General features: G+C 37.9%; 1 protein-coding gene across 1 annotated transcript; it reads left to right on the top strand.

Moving 5' to 3' along the window:
• The first annotated feature begins 338 nt into the window (after nt 1-338).
• Nucleotides 339-22,648, top strand: SLC35D2 (solute carrier family 35 member D2). The gene is given in 14 exon segments (XM_080573519.1): nt 339-601; nt 2,578-2,611; nt 4,526-4,612; nt 7,362-7,429; nt 9,584-9,655; nt 11,242-11,310; nt 12,372-12,474; nt 13,803-13,895; nt 14,923-14,990; nt 15,776-15,854; nt 17,718-17,800; nt 18,447-18,534; nt 18,536-20,086; nt 21,552-22,648. Coding segments are annotated over 13 exon segments (1,029 nt in total). The 5' UTR covers nt 339-458; the 3' UTR covers nt 18,578-20,086; nt 21,552-22,648.
• Nucleotides 22,649-23,007: the final 359 nt, after the last annotated feature.

Below are 23,007 nucleotides of genomic sequence, written 5' to 3'. Positions count from 1 at the left end.
CCATTCTTCCTTGTTCTTATAATCCCATCTGCCTGACCGGTCACAGAACACAGAGGACCCGTGTCCCCCTTGTTGTTCTGTCGTGTTTCCCTCCCCCTCCCGCCCCCCCCATTTCTCAACATTTTGGTTGCTTATGGGCAACTGGAACACACCTGTGCTCCCGTGGAACCCTTTTCTGAGGAGATGGGTTAAAAATAAAGCAGACCGGTGGCAGGCTTTGACAGGCGCTGCCTTGCTGCGAAGCGCAGAGCCGCCGCTTACAGCTCCGGGCTGCCGGCGGCTCCGGGGGAGGGCTCCGCGTACCCGGCGCCGCCTCAGCTCGCTCCGCCAGGGGACGCCCTGCGGCCGCCGCCGCTCGTCCGGGCGGTCGGGCGGCCCTTCCCCGCGGGCCGGGCCGTGCCGGGCCGGCTGCCCCGAGCTGCTGCCCGGGGCGGGGCCGTGCCCGCCGCCCGCCCGCCATGAGCAGCGGGCAGGCCGCGGAGGGGGCCCCCGCCGCCTCCCCCGCGGTCTCGGCGGTGCCCAGGCTGCTGTCTGCCCTCTTCTACGGGACGTGCTCCTTCCTCATCGTGCTGGTCAACAAGGCCCTGCTCAGCGCGTACAGGTGAGCGCCCCGCGGCTCGGCACTCCCCAGCAGTGAGGGTCGGGGCCCCGCGGCTCTGGCGGCGGCGGTCGGGTACGCGGCCGAGCGGCTCCTCGGCTGGCGGCTGCCAGCTGTGATCCTGCTGCCGGTGCTGGCAGTCACGCTGCCTTCCTGGAAGCACCTCGCTTTTATAAGGTAGCCGAAGGTAAAAGCTGCTGAGCCCGAGACGATCCCCGAATTGTAAAAACACCTTTGACGTGGTGGGGAGGCAGTCCCTTACCGAATTACAGACCTGCAGCAGCGAGCTGTTCACCATTAATATTCTTCGCTTAGTTTGCGTCGGTTTTGCTGTCTTTTAGCTCACGGTGGGCCAAGAACAGACACAAAACTGAACACGCAGAAAAAGGAAAAAAAAAATAAATCTAGCTGTTACTTTCTAACATGTAGGAGCTGTATATTGTGTCTCCCAAAAAATGATCTGTGAGGCAACTTATGGTTTTGTTTCCTAGTGGTTTTCGTCCTACAGTCTGCAGCTCCCTGTAAATCCCTGGTGTACCTCTGGCACGTCCACGAAAGATAATCAAAGACAGCATGGCCATCACTAAACCTGAATTTTGTACAACGAGCTTACGGCATTGCTGGGAACTTCTAGGGCTCTACAAGACCAAAAAGATTTGGAGAAATCTGTGTAGTACATGTGAACGAAGTCTTCACATCTATGTGTTGCAGCTATAAGTACAAATTAAAATACAGTTTAGATGTCACGTGATTATAAAGTCCTGTTTCTTCTGCTCTTTTTTTTTTTTTTTTTGGTCTGCTAATACCTGCTTCCTGGAACCTCTTTCACTGCTGGCCGTTCTTGTCCTTTATTTGTGTTATGACTCCAGTGTCCCTAAGGCCTTCCTGCTGTGCTTCAGAGTGTTTCTTTCTTTTGTTAATGCTGTGTTCCTGTCCCAGTGGTGCTCACTGGAGAGATACAGCACACCAAGCAGCTCGTGGTAGCCTCTGTGTTAAATCACTGCAATCTCAAGGAATTTGTGATAATGGAAAATTACAGAGCTTATTGAGAAGGTACACCCCTTATTGGGCATTTGTTTGTACAGGTGTGCACAGAGAATGAAACTGATTTTATTTCAGATTCCCTAGATGCAGATTTGTGCGTGACCATCCCTGACAATGCAGTCCAGCAAAATGCTGCATGGCTCTTTGGAGGAAGCAACTGTTTGTTAGGTTTGGGGAGCTCCTTGGCACCTGAGGATTCTGGTCAGGGAGGCTCCAAACACATCGCTGGTTATAACATAAAGCAGACAACCATACGAAATAATTTATTTGCTCGAATTTCGTTATGCATACAAAAGATTAGCTGTTGCTACTGCGTTTTTTTTTTCGATGTAGAATTAGGGGGAAAAATGGAGACTCTCAAATTCTTGGGGTGTCCTAAAGTTTCTGCTTTCTTACTGGTCAAGCATCTGTGCTTTGAGCAGGAGCCAACTGAAAGGGTACGGTAGGAATTTAGCCATTTTAGCAGACAATAGGTGTTTCTACAATATTTACATAAGTTTTTTTTTTTTAACAAGTACATATTGTTAGTGTGTTTGGACTGTGGAGATAAGCTTCCAGGTTAGGGCAAGTGCAAGAGGTTTAGCTTACTGCACAGTGTATGTGAGGCCACTCAAAAACTTATGCTTTGTTAGAGTTCTCCAAGTATGTAATCTTCACTCAAAATACACCAAAACTAATTAGCTCTTTAGAACTGATCAGCAATGCATATTTGGTATCATTTTTATGTGGCTTGTATTTTGCTGCACAAATACAATATTAGGACTCCAGTAAGTGTTGCAGATCCTGAGCTCTTCTTAAAGACTGGTCGGTCATCCGCATGTACTAAATTTAAACACCTCTTTTACTGTTGTTGTTGTTGGGTTTGGTTTTGTTGGTGGTGTATTTTTGTTTGTTTTTGCTTTCCTCAGTATTAAATGTCTGTTTGTGCTTTTCAGCTTCCCATCACCAATGTTTCTTGGAATTGGACAGGTATGTTCACAAGTAAAACATTCTATATATACTTACTATTTTGTAAGTTAAACTGTTGTTAACATAGAGATACATCTTAGGGGGGAAATCTCTGTTATACTGCACTGCTTCTTTTGTTAGATGCCCTGCAAGAGTACTTTGTTTTAGTGAGTTGGAGGAAATTTCAGTCCAAGTCAAAAATATTGGCTAGGAAGAGTCACATAAAGAACTGGAAATGACATTTATTTTCTCTCACAGAACTCAGCAGTTAAGAGATACGGCCTCCCAAACTGTCAAGATTGCTACCAACGGCTTAGATGCTTTTAGAGTCCTGAAGTATTTGTGGAATATGTGTAGAGACACTGCCTCCCTCTATCTGTAGACAAACAGTATTTCCTTATAAATTTCTTCCATGTTCTCCATCAGTTTTCTGGTAGGACTACCATACACTTTTGGTTCTTAGCTGCCTTATCAGCTCGTGGGCAATTTGCAGCGCCTCAGCAGAAATACTTGCTGTTGTAGTTAAGCATCGTAGTAAAACCAAAGTACAAGTATTCGTGTACATGGTCCATAAAAAGGGAGTGTGTGACCCTGCAAAGGGATGGCTCGGAAAGATGGAGCTTTATCTCAAACATCGTTTAGGCAGATACATTTAAAAGAGAGGATTTATTTTCTGCCAAGGTTACAAGCTAAGAATTAGTGAGGAAGAGGGAAAAACAGGTCTGAAATCTCTGCTGCGTAGTGCTGAAGAGATTAAAAGGTCTTGTAAAGTTTGCTATATGAGAGGGGGAAAAAAAGGCCGTTCGATACATTCAGACTGCTCAAACAACTGTATGTCTTTGGAAAGCTCATGTTTCCGTGGAAGCCAAAGAATAGAAATACTTCATATTAAGGGCAATGGTACGGCCTTTCTTCTTTGCAGAACCTAAGACTCAATGGCATTCCTTTGTGTTATTTACCAGTTCTTCCAAGATTTCCCTAAATGCTTTGAAAAGAGCATGTAACATGATACAATACTTCAGTCACTAGAACATGACTCCACCCCGTCCTTGTAGATAGACAATTATTTTATTTTTGTATTTAAGATTTAATTTAACATTTTTTTCCTCCCTGTGGCCAGCATTAGTCTTGTGAATGCTCAAATACTCTCCTTCATTCTCACCATACCTTTATTACTTATTGTTCACTTTGCCAATAGACTGATCAATGCATGCCCCCCACGCCTCCCTTCCAAAAAAGCTGTAGGAGTGGTTCCTCAGACTAAACAACACTCTGTGTGAAAATAGCATGATTATGCTGGGATCATCTCCTTAATTTTCTTGGCTCCTTAATATGCACATTTTTTTTCACAAGGTACAACTTTTTTTTTTTTGAGCCATAAAACTTAGCTTATATATATTGTACTTTAAATAAATAACAAGCAAAATCAATGAGAGTAAAAAGTTACTCCAGTTTATTCACTACATGCTGTGCTGTTGAAAGAAGTACATAATACATAACATCTGCCTATTGCTCTACAGTTACCTTAAAGGAGCTATAGCGAGGTGAGGATCAGCCTCTTCTCCCAAGCACCAAGTGATAAGACAAGAGGAAATGGCCTTAAGTTGTGCCGGGGGGGGGTTAGGTTGGTTACTGGGAGAAGTTTTTTCAGTGAAAGGGTTGTGAGGTATTGGAACAGGCTGCCCAGGGAAGTGGTTGAGTCACCATCCTCAGAGGTCTTCAAGAAACGTTTAGATGTGGTGCTTAGGGACATGGTTAACTGGTGGACTTGGCAGAGCTAGGTTAAAGGTTGGACTAGGTGATCTTGGAGTCTTTTCCAACCTGAATGATTCCATGGTTATGTCAAATGCATAGATTTTGTCTTTAAAGCAGTTCTTTCATCATACATTATGGTTTTGTTCTTACATTACTTTTTTTTTCTTTCTTTTTATTTAGATGGCAGCTACTATACTTATCTTGTATATATCAAAATTAAATAAGATTATTCACTTTCCTGACTTTGACAAAAGTATACCTGTGAAGGTAAGCATTACCTAGGGTGTGATAGTAGTAAGAAAATGTTACCTTCTGTAATGGCTGTCTTTCTGAAGGACTTGAAAACTGTTTTCTTAATGAGACAAGACACGAAAGGAGAACAGAAAACAATTTTGCATTTTTTTAATCAAATGTGATTATCTGTGTCTTTGTTTCATTCAATATTGGATTAGATGATTTCCATGTCATTGCAATATTCTTGCCTTCTGCCTGCAGAGAAATGTACTGTAATTTGGTTATGCAATACATGGGAAAGAATGAGGTACCTTCATACAGCTGGATGAACTTTCCCAGATTCCTGACGTACTTTGCTGGATGTGTACAGCTTCCTGCAGGATCAGTGGGAGATCTGTGTCTATAAGAGCAAATTTTGATCTAGTACACAACACGAAGAGAGAAGTGCTGCTTGGAAATTTGAATGGGGCATGTAATATAGCAATAGAAAAAGAATATGTCAGAGACCAAAAACCCAAACAGCAGTTCTCTCCAAATGTAAGATTTCAGCTTAACAGAAGGTGTCAAAATAATGCTCATCAAAAACAATGTAGGTAGGTGCTAGCTGCATGAGGCAGTCCTTAAGTGTGTATGGTCCAAAGAGGCAGGATAGAGAGAATATGAAGGAGTATCTTATATTATCTCAAATTGGGAGCTAGGATCTGAAATGACTACAGAAATGAAATTGTTGCAGAATATTGGTCAGTATTTGCTCAGAGAGAGAATTAGTTCCCAGGCCTGCTGCAGAGCTCAGCTATTCTAGCTTTTCAAGCCAGCATCTCCATTGCAGCATCTTGTTTTACTAGCAGGGTGCAGTTTACTACAATGCTGTGTGTTCTTAATGCATGTTGAAATCATTGGGGTTTCTGCACTTAGAAATCTTGTAGGAATATCTGTGCTGTTGATTATAAGATGGACGATCCTTTTTTTTTTTTCTTAATATGAATGAAGAAGGTTTCCCAGTGAGTAGTTCTGAATTCCACTTGTCAAAAACTTTTTGAGACCTTGAGAAATTTCTTTCCTCTGCATCCTCTATCAATCCCACTACTCTCCTTCCCTGCCGTAACCTTTACATTCATGTCAGTACAAGGGCACTAAAAAAGTACAGCATCCTTTTTATTTTGTCCTAATAATATCTATCCTTTGGAAGACTTTCCTGGATATGCTAGGAGTGGTAAACACTGCAGCATCCAGGACTTGCACGTTGCTTTTAGTGCTGGATATGACGAGTCACAGTGAGTGAGCTGAACCTGTCTTGATTTCTTTACTTTTTAAAACATCGTTTGACTGACCTGTTAGCCTTTAACAGCTTTTGCTTTCACTTACACTAAGATTGTTGTTGCTTTTGACTCCCGAATGGTCTCAACGCTTTCAGCTAGAGTTTTAAAGTAGCAAAGTGCTTACTTTTGCAAGAAAACTTTGGAGTTCTTGAAAAACTTTTTAAAGTAAATATTTCACTGATCTTTGATGATATGAAGTTGATTGCAATTTTTCCTTCACAACTGATGACTTCAGAGGAAAGAAAACGTAACGTCAGCTCTGTTTTCATCCTATATAGAGACAGATTTCTACATAAAAGCCTGCTGAAGAGGTAGTATATAACAAAATTTTTGCGAGTTCATGTTGACGGGGGAATATTTATTATGTTACTGATACTCCTTTAACTTTGAACTCTCAACTTTAGGTAACTATAGCTAACTTCAACTGTACATTACTCCTCTTTGAGGTAAAGAAGGGCAGAATTTGTAACATAGGTAAAATGCAGCCCACTCTTGTATGTTTTTCTAGCACGCACAGCTTTGAGAAGACGTACCCTGTGACAAACACGGTGTCTCTCAGCACGCGTGTACAGGCGTACCAACACCAGCTGTTGCACACGTACGGACAGGGGATGAGTTTTGTCCTTCTGGCATTTCAGCTCCACTTGACTGATAGCAAACAGGATTAGATGTGCACACTACCTTTGTCCCCACTGATTACTTTGGCTGCTTTTAATCTTCTGCAATTTTTCTGCAGTGGGAAAATGACAGCTTTGAACTGCAGCTGACTATTGCGTAGAGATCCGTGACTTTTTGTACGTTTTCTTAAGGCTCTGAAATTCTATTATTGTTTCTCTGTATTGAGTTATGGCCCATATATTTCTGTGAGAGTCAGTCTCATTATGCTAGAAGCCAGAAATGGTAAAGCTTGATTTACACCTAAATATTTATCTTTCATTTCTAGTGTCTCACATAGCGTAATTCATTAGGTAGATCTAAAATAATGTATCTTCCAGAGATACTAATTTATGTGGGGTACCTAGAGAAACATGAAATATTTATAGCTTCCTTTTTTTTTCTTTTTTTTTTTTTTATTCCACTTGCTCTCTTGCTTATTTTGTTACTGCTATTAATATTACTTCTATATGTAAAATCCAAACATTAGGTATTAATCTGAGAGTGACAGTAATTAAAATAAAATTGATTAAAAGTGACTCTAAATGGAGTCTGAGTCTCGTTAGAGATAAATTGCTACCGTTCCAGTGAAATCAGTGAAGCTGTGGTCTCGAATGGTCACATGAAGAAGAGCTGTAGACCGGTTTGCAGCAGTTACATTTTTTCCCCTTAAAACAAAACTACCTTCTTTATTGCTAAAACTTGCTAAACCACATCTAATATTACAGTTCTCAAATTTTATCAATTAAAATTTCTCAACAGTGCTTCAAAACATAATAATCTGAGTTGTGCTTTTAATTTTATCACAGTTGTTTCCTCTGCCTCTGATTTATGTTGGAAACCACATAAGTGGATTATCAAGTACCAGCAAACTCAGGTATAGTAAATAGAAGGTATAATACACTGGCTTTTACCCTTTATTTTGTGGGGGTAAAAAGCACTGAAGAAAAGTGTTGCGTAGGGACTTTAATGCAAATGATGTCTGTCTGTCTAAATACCAGATACTACTGTAGTGTCTTATAGTACTATATATATATATATATAGTACTATAGTAACTTACCCAAGCATCTGACCTGTTTACAAGTTGTATGCTTCTTTTAAGGGACGCTTAGAAAAAATAAATCACAATACTCCTCTGTGACAATGAGAGTGCTTTATATATTTTCAGGGTCCTTTCCCCTCATACTCCAGTGTCATTTTTCCTGGGTGATCTATTGGCAGGGCTTGAAAGCTCTAAGACTTTTTTGAAGGAAGAGGGATGTGGGGAAGATTTGTATCATGATGTTGTTGCAGGTTGTTTAGGACATACCACGAGACGGAAAAAATACTGTGGAGTGGAAGTGCTGGTGTTCCCCTGCTAAGCACAAAGAGCTGGCTGTGGTTTGGGTTGGAAGGAACCTTAAAGATCACCCAGTTCCAACCCCCTGCCATGGGCAGGGACACCTCCCACCAGACCAGGCTGCCCAAAGCCCCATCCAGCCTGGCCTTGAGCACCTCCAGGGATGGGGCATCCACAGCTTCTCTGGGCAGCCTGTGCCAGTGCCTTGCCACCCTCTGAGTGAAGAATTTCTTCCAAATCTGTAATCTAAATCTACCCTCTTTTAGTTTAAAGCCATTACTCCTTGTCCTATCACTACCCTCCCTGAAAGAGTCCATCCCTAGCTTTGCTGTAGGCCCCCTGATCCATGAGAGGTGCTTCCATGCTAGTGCTATAGAAGTACAAATTATATAGAGGAACTGCTGTAGGAGATTGAATGACAAAATTTTCCATGGAAGAGGAGTGCAGAATCATAATGGCTCTTGCAGTATCTGAGATCACTGCAATGCCATTGCAGCTGTTTTTTGTATGTTATTACAGGCTACTGAGGATTTGACAGTAAGCTAAACCAAAACTGAGAATTTTTTAGGTTTTAAGCACATCATAACTTTGAGATGCTGGGAGAGAGAATACGTTGCTTTTTCTCTAAAGAATTCATTTTCTTCCAGTAGCAACATTGGGCACCTGATCCTGCAACACTGTTGTGCACACGCTGAAATTGTTCCTCTGAAGTGTCTGTTCAGGCAAACAATGCCTTCAGCAGCACTGTTTCTAGGAGTGTTTAAGCCAGTGTGAATACGGAAGTAGTTTCAGTTCTGTGGAAGTTAGGTTTGTGGGTTGTTCTTCCCCTAACTGTAATTTTAAATTTTAAAAACCTGCAACCTGCAGGTGATCCTATGCATAATTTCCAAATGTCTTTTTCAAAGCGTCCAAAATCAGTGTTAGGATTTGTAGTGTTTATTAATGCAGTTGCTAGTGGTTATCTTAAACAGAGGATTAATTTTTCCAGATGGCCATGCTCTCAGGTTTCTGAAGTGTCATATGTAAATGTTTTCTCAAATTAGTCAGAAAGGTTTCCAACTGTATCACTTCATGTAGACCAACAGTATGTTGTTCCGAAGTAGCAATTTGTTTGATAGTTTGTTTGATAGGATCCACCTTTCATGATTCTTGTACACTCCGTTTTCTTAGGGATTTATTTTACTTTTTTTGAAAGTACAGCTTGTTTACCAAGCCTGTTTGCTTTGTGTTTTATATTTGTTATGTGTTTTCAGAGACAGCTTTATTTCTTGTCTTTTATGTTTACAATAGAAATGATTGTTACTTACCCTGCCTGTGATTTCTGTAGAAAGATTTATTTCACAGGGAATACGTTAAGTAGAAAATAGCCCTTATGTTCCATTTTACTGGTGTGGAGGGACTTTTTAGAAGGTAGCCAGTTGCAAACTGTTTTACAAACTGGCAAACCTTGTTATTTTCAATGATTTGGTTATCTAATCTGCCTCTAATGTCAGACTGACATTTTTATGTATAGTAAGTGGTTGGGAATTTGCTTGCTTATTGCTGGGGTAGTTGTTTCATCCTCTGCTTCCTAAAACCAGATAAGAATTAGAACATAAAAATGCTATTAATTTGAAGCTGTGCTTGGATTTTTATTAATTTATTATTTATTTATATTCATTTATTTATTATTTATTTATTTATTTTGACAGTTTGCCGATGTTTACAGTGCTCAGGAAGTTTACCATTCCACTTACATTACTGCTGGAAATCATCATACTTGGGTGATTTTATTTTATTTTTTTTCATTTTAAGATACCTTTATTTGAGATCTATCAAATAGATTACTTGTGGCATCTCATCAGGATACGGAATGAGTGATTTTTACTGTCAGACAGAGAGAAACAAAGAAAGTGTTTTTATGTAGCTTTTATCTGAAGACATAGATACACTGTAGTGAATACAAGAGAAGAAGCGTGCACTTTTCACAACTCATTCTCTTGACTGTTGCACAAGAATCAAGTAAGTGATCCGTGATTCAGATGCTTTTTTTAGTGAGGACAGATCCTTATGTCTCAAAACAGTGATGATAGTATGGTACTTCGCTTATGCAGAGTAGCTTGATGAGTCAAATCTTAAAACATGCCAGTTTAGTGAAGCAAAATATGTGCTGTTAGGTCAGCAAACTCTTTAATTATAATTACAAGTTATCTTAAATGAGAAATTAAGAACTTTCTGCTATTGCAGCTTGGAATCGCTAGTTTCAAGTGTACTGACTTGGAAGAATAGCAATATAGATCTATAATACTTTTTCTTACCTCTAAAGTTTTACCCAGAAGGCTTGTGTTTGGGTGAAACTAAGTCAGAAGGGGAAAAAGAGCTTGCTGAAGCAGTATCCAAGCAACATGAGAGTGATGGTTGGGGAAAAGCTTTTCAAAAAGCCCCCAGTTAGATAGTCATCTCCTTTTGGTTGAAGTATCTCCTTTTGCTGATCAGAATCAATTTGAGTCATATTTGGGGGAACACCTAGATTCTTTTCTAATTACACATTCTCACAGGAAAAGCAGAAGTTTCTATCTTCTGTTGGCCTGAGGATTCTCTCAAGCAAGTGAGGAAAATGTGAGTCAGTTCGGTTGCAGGATTTCTCCAGGAGCATTATGCTTTTTTTTTTTTTTTTTTTTGGATGAATCTTTTCTCAGAGGCCTGCTCAGGGCTGGGGGCTGGCCTAAGAGGCATGGGAAAGTCTGTAAGACGCATTGCAGCATGTGTCTTACAAAAATATTTGAGACATTTATAAATAAAGGAATGTACCTATAAGAAGTAAGATAGTGTTATGGTATGCTTTGCCCTACTCTGTGTCAGCACTGATGTAGGCATACTGAAGAATATCATAAGCTTCTGTGCTTTCCACTCCAGATGAAAATCTTGTTTGATTTCAGAAATAATCTAGATAGTCTGCTCTACAGCATTTTCCCTATGAAAGGTGAGATGACAAATTGCACAAGAAATATATAGTGATCTTTTTTAAATGACTTGAAGACACTGAAAAAAGTCCCATATGAACACCAGTACAGGATAGGTTGCAATTTACTCTAGTACCGATACTTTAAACCTTTAATCTTTACTATAAAAATTATCTAGTAGCAGAGTACTCATGATGTTTTTACGATCTCTGTTCTCAATGCCAAAATCTGACAGTTTGGGCCATAACTTCTCATAGTCGACCACATTGCTTCTGTAAGGTTTTCCGGACTGTGCCCTCCTGTTAAATATTTTGTGATTACTAATTGCTTTGGAACATTTCAGTCAGAGAGACATTTAATCTCCTCTTCAACTAATGAAAACGTGAACTGCCTAATTTTGTCTACAGAAAACGGTACCCGCTGAGCATTATCATCAGTGTATTTGCCATCGTTCTTGGGGCTTTCATAGCAGCTGGGTAAGGTTTTCATTTGTGAAATATGTTTTCATTTTGTTTCATAACATAAGTCATGTTATAAGAGGAGGGGCAACAGGAGGAGTTTCTTCCTTGTTAAGTGCCAGATGACCCTAGGTCGATCCATGTACTCCGAATGAAGTTGACTTGGATAATCTCTCTACTGACATCACTGGGAGGTGCAGGAGTACAAAGGGAAAAATTGAACTCCAGCTGGAAGTATTTGGGTGCTTCTTTTTCCACCCCTAGCTTTTCTGTGTTTGCAGGATCATAAACATAGCAGGTTAAACTGTGTAAGAAACACTACCTTCCTTTCATAGTATCATTGTATTTTAATAGTTTCAGAAAAATATGTTTGTTCTGGGTAGAAAGAATGTTCTTTTGGTTGTCAGATTTTGTTTTGAGTTAGACGATGTCTACTTTTTTATCACATTGAGCAAGTTCAAATATGAGATATGTGCACAAAGTACTTATCTGTTAGTCTCCCTTGTTTTCTTTTTGTTCAAAAATTCCTTTACTAAAATGGAAATGTAATGTGTTTTTTTTTATTTTTATTTTTGGCTTTACTGTGTACAAAGGTAAATAATTTCCGTATGGTGTGACTTGGATAGAGCCATGTCCTACTAAATAAATTACACTATATCCATGAGGTAGCTAGTCAAAACAGAAAGGATGACAATATGTCTGGTCTGACTGTAAAAAACAAATAGATTTTATTCCATAGCTACATTTTTGCGTTAAAAGAAGTAGATAAATACGCTCAGAAATAATTGATCAGGTTGTCATGTTTGAGACAGATGGAATTTTTCACAAAATGAAAACTGAACCTTTCCTGCTACTTCCATACTGAGTTCTGGGAACTCTCTGATGACTCATTTGTGATTGTCCTGTGACTGGAGAAATAGAAAGTACCTTGACATGCAAAGGAGATTTAAAGCAAAGCCTGTTACTTGAATGATTTCTCAAGATTTACATTTCCTCATTTATGGTAGTTCTCTAGTTAAGCAAGGTAGTATTACACGGTATAATATTTGTTTATTTACAATATAGTATATCTTTTCCAGGTCTGATCTGTCTTTTAATCTAGAGGGCTACACCTTTGTATTACTAAATGATATCTTCACAGCAGCAAATGGAGTTTATACAAAGCAGAAAATGGATCCAAAGGTAACTGAGGGGTGATTAGGTTGAATTTAACATTTTGACAATATAGTTACTTAGTATATGACTTTATGAACATTCTGTATGCTCTAGTAAATAGTTCTATTGCTTTCATATTTCACTTGATAGGTGAATATATGCATCATTAATACAGAACAGCCTGGGAAAAAACTCATAATGAGTGTCTGAGAACAGGCCTAAATAAGCAGCATGTTTTATTTTCTCTCAGGTCTTTTAGGCAAACTTTGTGGTGACTTTATAATGTTGCTTTTGTTTTAAAAAAATCCAAGACTAAAGCAAACGATGTACCTGTAAGCTTAATTTATATCTAAGGATTTAATTATTTGACTAGAAACACACTTTTAAGTGACATTTACGTAAAATAAACCTGTGGGGAGGAACAGAGACTTGTCCAGTTTAAGTCAACAACCATCACAACTGATATTTTTGTAGGCTATCCAAAAGCAAGTCTAAACTCAACACCAGTATGCCAAAGAATTAAGTGATACCTTGATACATTATATGCTATATAAATGCCGAGCAGACTACTCTTTAAGTTCGATGCCATGAAAACAGCAGTCTTGGAGATGTTGAATAGAGGTTTTGTCATTGACTTTTATGGGTCATTCTGCACAGTGGAAATATGTGTCTTTTAATAATCTCAGAATTTGCACTGAATCCAGACCCTGCATTTTTCTTTGAGAGCAGCACTTAATGGGCTCACAGGTTTCTGCAAAATACAGGGTATAATTTTAAAGCAACAACTAAGCTGAAGAGTTTTGCTGAGTAGTATGACTGAATCTGGAGGAAGGGAAGGCTGTTTTTTCATTCCCCTGATCCTCCTCTGCCTTTCTGTCAAGCAAATTAACCTACAGAATGTATGGCACCCCTCAAGCTGCTTGAGGTTACAGCAGTTACCAGTGACTGCAGGTACTACGTCTAGGAATCAGGCTTAATTTTCCTGTTACACTAGCCCCAGGGAGCCACCTTGCCCTGTGCCTTTGGGGTAAATATGCACTAGCTGAATGCAGTCTAATACGAAGCATCTCTGGACTGATGCCTTGGGAAGTTTATGTCTAACTACTGCTGTACAGAAACTTTTCAAGGTCTAGCAGAACAGTAGTATTTTTCTGAGCATTCAAATGGACTGAAATGGAAGCTCATCTTAGTCCTAAACACCAAAACCAATGATCACAAACTTGTCTTTTAAATTGTAGTACATTACCTTCTAGCTGCTCATTTACAATAGTGTAAGAAGAATTGGCAGAGCAGTGTTTAGTTTTTTTGCTCTCAGTTGTCTTGTATTTTCAAACACCATGTTTCATTTTTCACAGGAGTTGGGAAAATATGGTGTCCTTTTCTATAATGCTTGTTTTATGGTGGTTCCAACAGTTATTATTAGCTTTTCTACTGGAGACTTTCAGCAGGTAAGCAGGGATATTCCATATATCAAATTGATAACAGTATTTAATTGTATTTAATTTTTTTTAAGGTTGTGAATTTATATTTGTTTATTTATTTATTTATTTATTTATTGAGAGGTAATCCTTCCTCCATGTTAGTGGTTAGTATTTGGAACTATGTGACTTGGACTTACCCTTTACAGATGAGAAAATGCAATTATTCACTCTAAGGTGAAGCTGAAGCTGCATGATAGCTCTTATAGAGTCACCATTTAAAAGTAATATATGACAGGGGACTCACAGCTGGAGCAAGTGGTTGAGAATCCAGCTGTACCATGTGGTTTGCCATGTTCTCTGAAAAGAGGCTGCAAATACGAACACCAGATGATTTCCAGTTTTTCTCTCGTTATGATATTCAGAAGAGATTCTTGTTTAGTCTCAGTCTGGTTTAGTAACCTGCATGCTACAGTCTCATCAGACTATAGCATAACTCTCCATAGGTAATTATAGGACAGTAATACTGTAGGCAGTGTGTCCTGTCAAGTAATGTAGCAGACCAGGAGATTTGTGTTCTTTTTCTGGCATCCTCACAGATTTGCTGAGTCACTTTTTTCTTACCTGTAAAAAGAGTCTGAAGATTTGTATTCCCTTTTGGAATTCCTTGAGATTTGCCCCTGAAAATTGCTACAGAGCTTATGGGTCTCATAAATCATTCCAGCGTCCTTTCGTTGCAAGTTGTTGTGCCCTGAACACTCGTGATTTTGTCTTTGTGTTCTTATAAGTCTGCTTTCACTGGAAAAATGGTCATTCCCTGAAAAATGATGTGATTTATATCTATTTTGTGTGAAATGCCTTCTTGTCATGTTAATCAGTTGTTTCTGAAGTTAAATGTATCAAACTGTTTCAAAAGTTACATAAACCTTTTGTAATTATATTATAAATCTATTTTGTGATTTTTCACTTTTTCATATTAATTACATTATATATGTATTAACAGTTGGTTATACAGCACACAAATCTCTCTCTCTCTCTCTTTTCTTTGTTTAAATAGGCAACACATTTCCAGCACTGGACAAATTTTTTATTTGTCTTTCAATTTCTTCTTTCCTGCTTGTTGGGGTAAGTCCAAAGGGCAATCAAGTAAGACGTTTTAATGACAGTGTTTCAAATTGCAAATCTACATTGTAAAACTTATGAATAAGTTATGTTAAAATTCAAAGAAAATGCATTTCTCCCCCAGGTTTCTCTCTTGCTTTTAAAAGATTTCTAATAGTGTAAATAACTGTTTCAGTACTACCTGTGTTGTTGCCCTCACAAGTACTGTGGTCAACAAGATGACATTTAGGTTTTTAATTTCTGTACTCAGTATCCCTCTCCTAGCCATCTATTGTGATTATCTGACTAAATCTATGCAGTTAATAGAATGTAAACAGTTTAGTATAGGAACTGTTTCAGTACATTTGTTCTTTAAAGTACCTGGAAGAGTATGGGGCACTCAGAAGTAATGAAACAATGCTTTTTTCCTCTTGGAATTGCAGAATTAAAGGAAGAATAGAAAAGTGAGTTGGGTCCTATTCTGCTCTTTCACATAGCACCATCCAAAGGGTCAAAATACTTTTACATATTGACATTTAAGAAGCACAAAGAACAGAAATGACTGTGCAAGAGCTCAAGCAGCTTATAGAAAGACTTCATTTTTTCAGCTTGTATTTTGAGTAATTTGTTTATGCACATAATTGACTTAAAGTACAGATCAACAAATCTTTTGGGGGAGATAGAACAAGTTGGCATGAAGATCCCAGCAGAATACTAATCCTTGAAAATTGTTGAACATTTCTAAGAATTGCTAAAATTCTGAGCTCCCTGAGAGGAACTTAAAACATTTTTTCTTTTATTTTCTTTAGGTTTCTTTTGATGTATTCTACTGTCCTATGCAGTCATTACAATTCTGCACTTACGACAACAGTAGTTGGTGCCATCAAGGTGAGTAATGGATTAGAAGAGAATGCTGAAATAGAGCATTGCATCAACACTGGTCCTGATTATGCTTTGAGCTGGAAACTCAAAACGAGGGCTAACACTGAGACACTGCTTGTGCCATAGCTGCATTTTTACATTTTGGAAATCCACACTAGAAAGTCACCTTGTTTTCTTCTATTGAAAGAATGTGTAGATATACTCTGGAAAGCAAAGTGAGTATTGATTTATTTTTATTTTTCCTGTAAGAGAAACGTGAACCAGTTTTAGTTAAAAGATGTGCATTTAATCACATTTAATCAGGTACTGTCACCTGCTGCTGTTCTTTTTCAAGTTGCTGTGAGTTTGTCAGGGTAGCCTAAGCAAACCCATTGCAAACTGATACAGACTAATCCATGTTCATTTGGGGTTGAACTTATTTTAATAGCTTCTGATCATGGGGTGCTCACAGATGAAAAATAATGGCTAAGCCATAGTAACAACTGTAGTAAGGAGTTTATTATGTTAACTTATGTTAACTGTTAAGCATTATGTTAACTGCTTCATCCTCTGTGTGGGAACTTGTATTCTAGCTGAACAGACTATTTCATTTTGGTTTATATAACTTCTGGTCAATTTGATTAATATTAAAACAAGCTTGTCTTAAAAACTGAACTTGGTGTCCTCATAGTCTATTTTCTCTAACCCAGATTAAGTTGAATCCAGTGCAACTTCCTTCGTGTTGATGAGACCAGAGTGTCTGATCTGGGAAGACTGCGCAAGCACCATTTTGTAGGCCAGTTTGGAAAGGAGCAGAAAGCTTAACCCAGGAGAGTTTTAGTAAAAGATGAAGTTTGTGTGGTTGTGGGCCAAATAACTATCAATATCCAAACTAGTTTAGGCATAGGAATAACAGTCATCAGGGTTGTCCCTTGAGTGGGTGACTAATGAAAACACTACCTCCAGCATAGCAAAATCCGCAAAAAGAAGATGGTAGTTTTCTTTCTACAGTTGTTTGTCTGTTCATTTGTTATTTTGCTTTTGGAAAGCTGGTAAGAATAATCTAGTAGTTTTTCCTTCAGGTCCTGAAGGCTTTCTTTCAAATTTTACATATCAGCTTTGAACCACTAAGGTAGAGCAATGCTATGTCTATTTTCCGAACTATAATTACTCTTTGAAATGCCTTGGTTTGCTTTAAAGTTGAGAAGCACTTCATGATTCAGTAGTCCCTGGTAGAAATCAGTAGAAATGATGTCATTGTTCAGATTAGCTGCTAAAACATCTGAAACCAGCAAAGCACTGGTAAAATGATCACACAGTTCTACAGCTTTCCTTCGTTCTGTAGAGGGCAATTTCAGATTCCCAAAACTTGATGAGGCTGGTAGTGGACTCTTTAAACTGTGCCTGACTTGACTTTGAGCCAAGTGCTTTCAATGAGCTTTTAGTTGGCAAAGTAAGGAGGTAACCCTTTTAAAGCAATAATAAAAAGCTTTTATTATAACTTTAAAGCATACTTTTTTATGCTTGAGAACCTGAAACCTGCTAGTAAGAAGTGGGATTTGAAATGAGCCTTCCAAAGATTAAAAGGAAGTAAATTTTCAGAAAGTAGCCTTAACTCCATTTTGCCTAATGTCAGATAACTAATTTTCGTATTCTGTTTGTCTCTTCAGAAAGTCACTCTCAGTGCCTTGCCTCACATTTAGAAGATACACTGGTTTTATTTTCTGTTAAATTATCCATAATGATAACATCCCAGGAAACTAATTTAAGCACTAATTTTAGAGTGGCCAGCAACAGAGCATAGCTATTTCCTTAGAAAAGTAAATTAATTTATGTTCTTGGAGATGTCAATTGATTTCAATGAATTCATAGCTTTTGTTTTCTTTTCAGAATATATCCATCGCTTACATCGGAATGTTAATTGGTGGAGATTACATATTCTCTGTGTTGAACTTTATAGGCCTAAATATTTGGTGAGTAGAACTCGAATAGCCATTATTAAAGCTGAAGATTTCTCAGTGAGATACGGTTTTATGTTTTGTTTGGTTTGGCCCACTTGGGTGATGCAGTTTGGAAACAACCGGCCTGAGGAAGCACTGCCTCAGAATGTGAAATTCATTACAATTAGTTATGTTTTTTCATATTTGTTTTCAGATACTGAATCTTATCATGGTAGGATCTTAACTATAGAAACATGCCTACAGCTTTACTTTTTTTTTTTTTTTAAACTATCCTTTTTTATGGGTAGTTTTGGACCTGATCAGTTCTGTGCTGTGAGGCTTCCTAGGGAGAAAAAAAAAAAAAGTGGTGTGGGAAACAAGAACACTGACTGAATGAGTTGTGTTCATTGAACATGAGTTACGATTCAGAGTTGTGATGGTTTGTATTTTGATGAACTCTTGCACCTGCTTCTATGAACGTGTTGAAGCAGATGATAACTGATCTTCGTAGACTCAGGGCTAGTTTCTGACATGGCTTACATAGTTCTCAGGCACTCCTAATTTATGGTAGCTGGCATTCCTTAATCCTTTGGAAGGACGAGTAAATACCTATAAAGTGACCATGTGTGCATACTTTATCAAGAATCTCTGACATCTGTGTTCATTCTCTTTTCTTTAGTATGGCAGGAGGACTGAGATACTCATTTTTAACTTTAAGAGAAAACGGCAAGTCTGCGCAATCTGGGGATGAAGAGAATGCACTTCTCGAGTCAAAGTGTTAGTCAAAATACCTGCTTTGAAAGAGATTGAGAACTTAAACAAGTATATGCTGGAACATATTCAGAATGAGGAAAAAAAATCTACCTCAGTTACCACAGATCTGCACACATCTCATTGGTTCAGAAATATTTTTCCACACCATATTTTTTACGCATGGACAAGTTTAATTTTTAGCTTCTTTTTTTTTTTTAAAAAAAAAAAAAAAGAGAGAGATAATTTATAGGAAAAAATGCCATACATGAGCAAATCTCAAGTTGTGAATTTTTTAATCCACTTGGACTTTGGTGCTCTTTGTACCCAGAAAAATCTGTTAGTTCTGCCTCAGTTTCTGCCTCCTCTTTGAGGAAGAACTCCCTGCAAGGATCACAAGGTTTGATTCACCATTTCCTTGTGCCATATGTAATCTTTGAAATCAATGAAGAGACAAAAGATGCTTGTTGCTCGGAATGATTTCACTTATGCATTTGCTCTTGTATAAGTGACTGTAGAAAGTATGGGTCAAAGAAGAGATGTGCCCCAAGATTGTTCTGTGTACAAGCGTTGACTGAAGAACTCAGGATATGGCCTAGTGTGTTTGGTATGCACTGTGTAGACATTCTCTCTCAATCTTTTCCTCATTCTCAGTAACATCACGGCATTCTGCTGCAGTTGTCACTGTTGTTACAAGTGAATTGTCGTAACTTTGCTGCAGCATTGAGGAAAGAAGGAAACTGAGAGATGCTCTTCTAATATTTAAAAATATTTTTTTTTTGTCTGAGCCAGTACCAAGCAGGTAATTTTGAGAGATAACAAAGGTAACTCTATTTTTGTTTAGGTACAGTCATCTTTTTATATCACAGTCATCTTCTCCAATGTTTTGTCTATAATTACTATTTAATGCTGCACAGAAGTGATGTTACAAATTACAAGAGGGAAAACTGATTGATATATGGAAGTCTAACTGTTGTGTTTCAACGAGAAGAAAGGATCAGTGTCATTTTGCACCTTACATATGCAGTGAAAGTTTTTTGGTACTAATTTATGCTCAAAATTCAGAGCAGGTAATCATGGAAAACCCAAGGATTTGCTACACTGGGCAAGGCGAGTACAGTGGTTAAAAAAAAGTCTGAACTCTGATGGTTTCTGTTATTTGGCACAATAAAAGCACTGCTCTATATCCTTACTTCCTTCTCTGAAAATACAGCAGGTAGTGTTTACTTGCATTTCTGAGGTTGTAGTGTTTAGCCTTTGAAAACACCTTAGAAACATTGCAGCACTGGAGGACAGCAGAGCAATTAATCTTGTTGAAGTTTTCAATTCCATACAAGCATGAGCCAAGATTTTTTTTTTAAATAGTCAAATTAAAAGAAGTTTTTGGAAGACCTTGACATAGAACCAGAATGATGTCATGACTTGTATCCCAGTTTGAATTAAAATACAGCAAAACCTGAAAGGCATTATGTGATGTGTTACACTTGAATGACCAGACTGGATTAAATCTAACAAACCAGAAGCTTCAGGGACTGCCTCCGCTGCCGACTGCCTGCATGGATTCGAATGGTAAGAGGAAGAGTGACTGCTGATATTAGAAGTGTTTTTACACAGTCAAAGTGGAAACAGAAGTCTGGTCTATACAGTTTCTCACAGCAGGCTATGAGAATGACCGGGGATTTGGGCAGTCTGATCTAGTGAAAGATGTCCCTGCCCGTGGAATGGGATGATCTTTAAAGGACCCTTCCAACCCAAACCTTTCTGTGAGATGTGACTTACATTGTCTACCTGTTGAGGAGCTGGGCAAGGGATGGGTTACTAAATATATTTAAGAGAGATCTTTTGTTTTAAAGGATTTCCTATGTACATAAAAAGCTTTCAGTATTTTGATTGTAATACTAATGAATACATAATGGCACCTACTAAATAAGGTGCAGTTTCCACAAGGGAACATCTGTGTGCATTTAATTGATTAATATTTTGCTGTACATTTATAAACAAACAGATACAGAGTGTAGTTTCAATTAGTTTTTCATTTCTATGTGAATGGACAAATGTAATGTTTTCAAGTACACATGTAGAGCATAAATATTTGCTTTCTATAAGATCAACTTCTGTACTATAGTTGAAGAATTTTCATTAGTTCATTCCGTACTGTAGTGGAAATGATTTTATTTCATTCGTTATCGGTATCATGATTTTGAATTCCTTCAAGCTTGGGCTTACCTAAAATACAGAACTGGCTCTCAGTCTTTATGATTACTCAGAATGGTTAAAAAGATGAGGAACCGTCAAAATTAGGTATTATGTAGAAGAGCGTGCAAGTGATTGCATGCTTTCACAGATCAATTCAGCTTCAGTCACTATTTCTCTTCTGTACCTGCAGAGATAATATTGTTCCAGTAAATGTACTGGTTGAAACTCTGGGAATATGGATTCAACCAGACACAATTTTTCATGTTAGAATTTAGCCAATTACTGAAATGGCTATTCAGAACCTCCAGCTAAGCAATTATTTCTCTCAGTTAATAAAGCAGTAATTTAAAACTGATTTATCGTATGATACATCTGTAGGTAATCCTGCTCTTACTTTTCTACAGACTTCACGTTAGCTTAATGTAATATTACAACAGTCATAAAACTATGACTTCTTTGCTGTGTGAAGCTTCAGTTTCTTTCTTTTGGAACAATGGAAAAATGGTTACAGAAAACTTTAGTCTACAGAACACATATTTAAGTACTAGTATGTGGCCTAGTTTTAAGAAATAATGGAGTGACTTCTGAAAGTCACATTCCCTTAAAAAAGTGCCTTATGGTCACGTGCTGCTAGCTACAAAGCTTGATTTTCAGAAGTCACTCCCATACTTCTAAAATTTAAGTTCTACAGGTGACAACGTGTGTCTACAAGGAACTTAGGTATGGTAACACAAGAAGAAGAATAAAAAACTTCTGAAAGCAAGTTTAAATTAAGCAGTAACTGGGTTTGAAAGGAACGTTGGACTGTACATTAACCTGTTCACTCTTGGTTTTATAGGATTGCTTAGCAGCAGACTAACTGTAGTGGAATGAAATGAAGAGAGAGAAATTACAGTGGCTGTCAGAAGAAGCTTTCTAGCCATACAATGTGTAATGTCCTTGCAGTGATTCCTGTGAAAAGATAAAAGCAATACCTCGGGGAACAACAACAAAAAAAAAAGTAGACTGGGCTGGATGAACAATTCCTTGAATTCAAAAGGACTTTTTTTTTTTTTTTTTTTTTTCTTCTTGGATCTCAGCCTGATTTACAAGTATTAGGCCCAGCACAACATGTATTTCAGACTTGTAACCAGTCTCTGGAAAAGAAAATTGCAAGGGAGTGTTGGCAGAGCTGGAAGTGCAAAAGAGAAGACCTATAGCTGTGGACTTTGTGATTCTGTAGTCAAAAAAGGTGTTTTGGTTTGATTTTTAAAAATTTATTTGAAGGAGATATTCAGCACCATAGTTGCATATGAAAAGACATAGCACAGCTTGTTCAGATTTAAAGTTTTCCTTGAGTAGTGAATGACTCTTTGGGGAATTTGTGATTGTATGTAAATATTTAGGAGAAATTTAGTATTCAGACTGTTTTTAAGACTGGCCTTACCTGTGGAGTAAAATGAGGTGTTAAGGTATAGAAAACAGTATGAATTTTTAAGGGAGCTTAAATATCAGGAAACTGGATTGTTGTTAAGATAGAATGTTTTTTATATCATTTTGTTACAGTTAATGTTACATTCCTTGTGATTCAGGCATCATCTCTTCTCTTTAATTCATCTGTGTACTTTGGTTTTCTGACCAAAGGTGCCAGTAGTGTGACATTTGACATACATTGCTGCTCTTCAGTTGAAGATTTCTGAGTGTCAGAGATTCTGGTTGAATTTTAAAGATGTTTCATATTAAATGTGAAAGAATATCGTTGAAGTATATACACAATTTTTATTTTGCCTTATCCTAAGTGTATGTATAACCATCAGTGTTTCTCTTCTCGAGTTTAAGTTGGTCTTTGAAGTATGAATAATATTTCAAACTGCCACTGCAAAGAAGAGTAAATGTTTCTGTGCCTTCCCTGAGATTTTCCCTGTTAACATTAAAACAAACAAACAAAACAAAAAACAATTTGTGTGAATTTAATTAATTTTATTTTAATATCACTTTGTGTTTTCAGCTTTCCAAAAATTTCATCTTGCATTAAGGTACTGTTCTTGACACTGCTTTTTAGCCTGATGGTTTTGATCCATGTCCTCAGCTTTAGCGCTAGTTCAAACGTATTTTGTTCAGAAAACTGGAAGTCCTGTTCCCTTGTTAAAATCTTACTGTAGTAGTTTGTGCCATGATTTCCCCATCTGTTAAATGGGGAAAACCTCTTACCAGAAAGCTCTTTGGAAGGTTATGAGATATTGCTCTTTCTATATAGGAAGAATTAGATGTCTTTATTACCTGTTTATTATTTTGTCTTTGAATCAGGAGATAAA

Source organism: Anser brachyrhynchus, assembly GCF_964034855.1.
Source record: "Anser brachyrhynchus genome assembly, chromosome: Z".
NCBI classification, from domain to species: domain Eukaryota; kingdom Metazoa; phylum Chordata; class Aves; order Anseriformes; family Anatidae; genus Anser; species Anser brachyrhynchus.
Note: the sequence above shows the minus strand (reverse complement) of the source record. Positions and strands in the feature narration are given on the sequence as shown.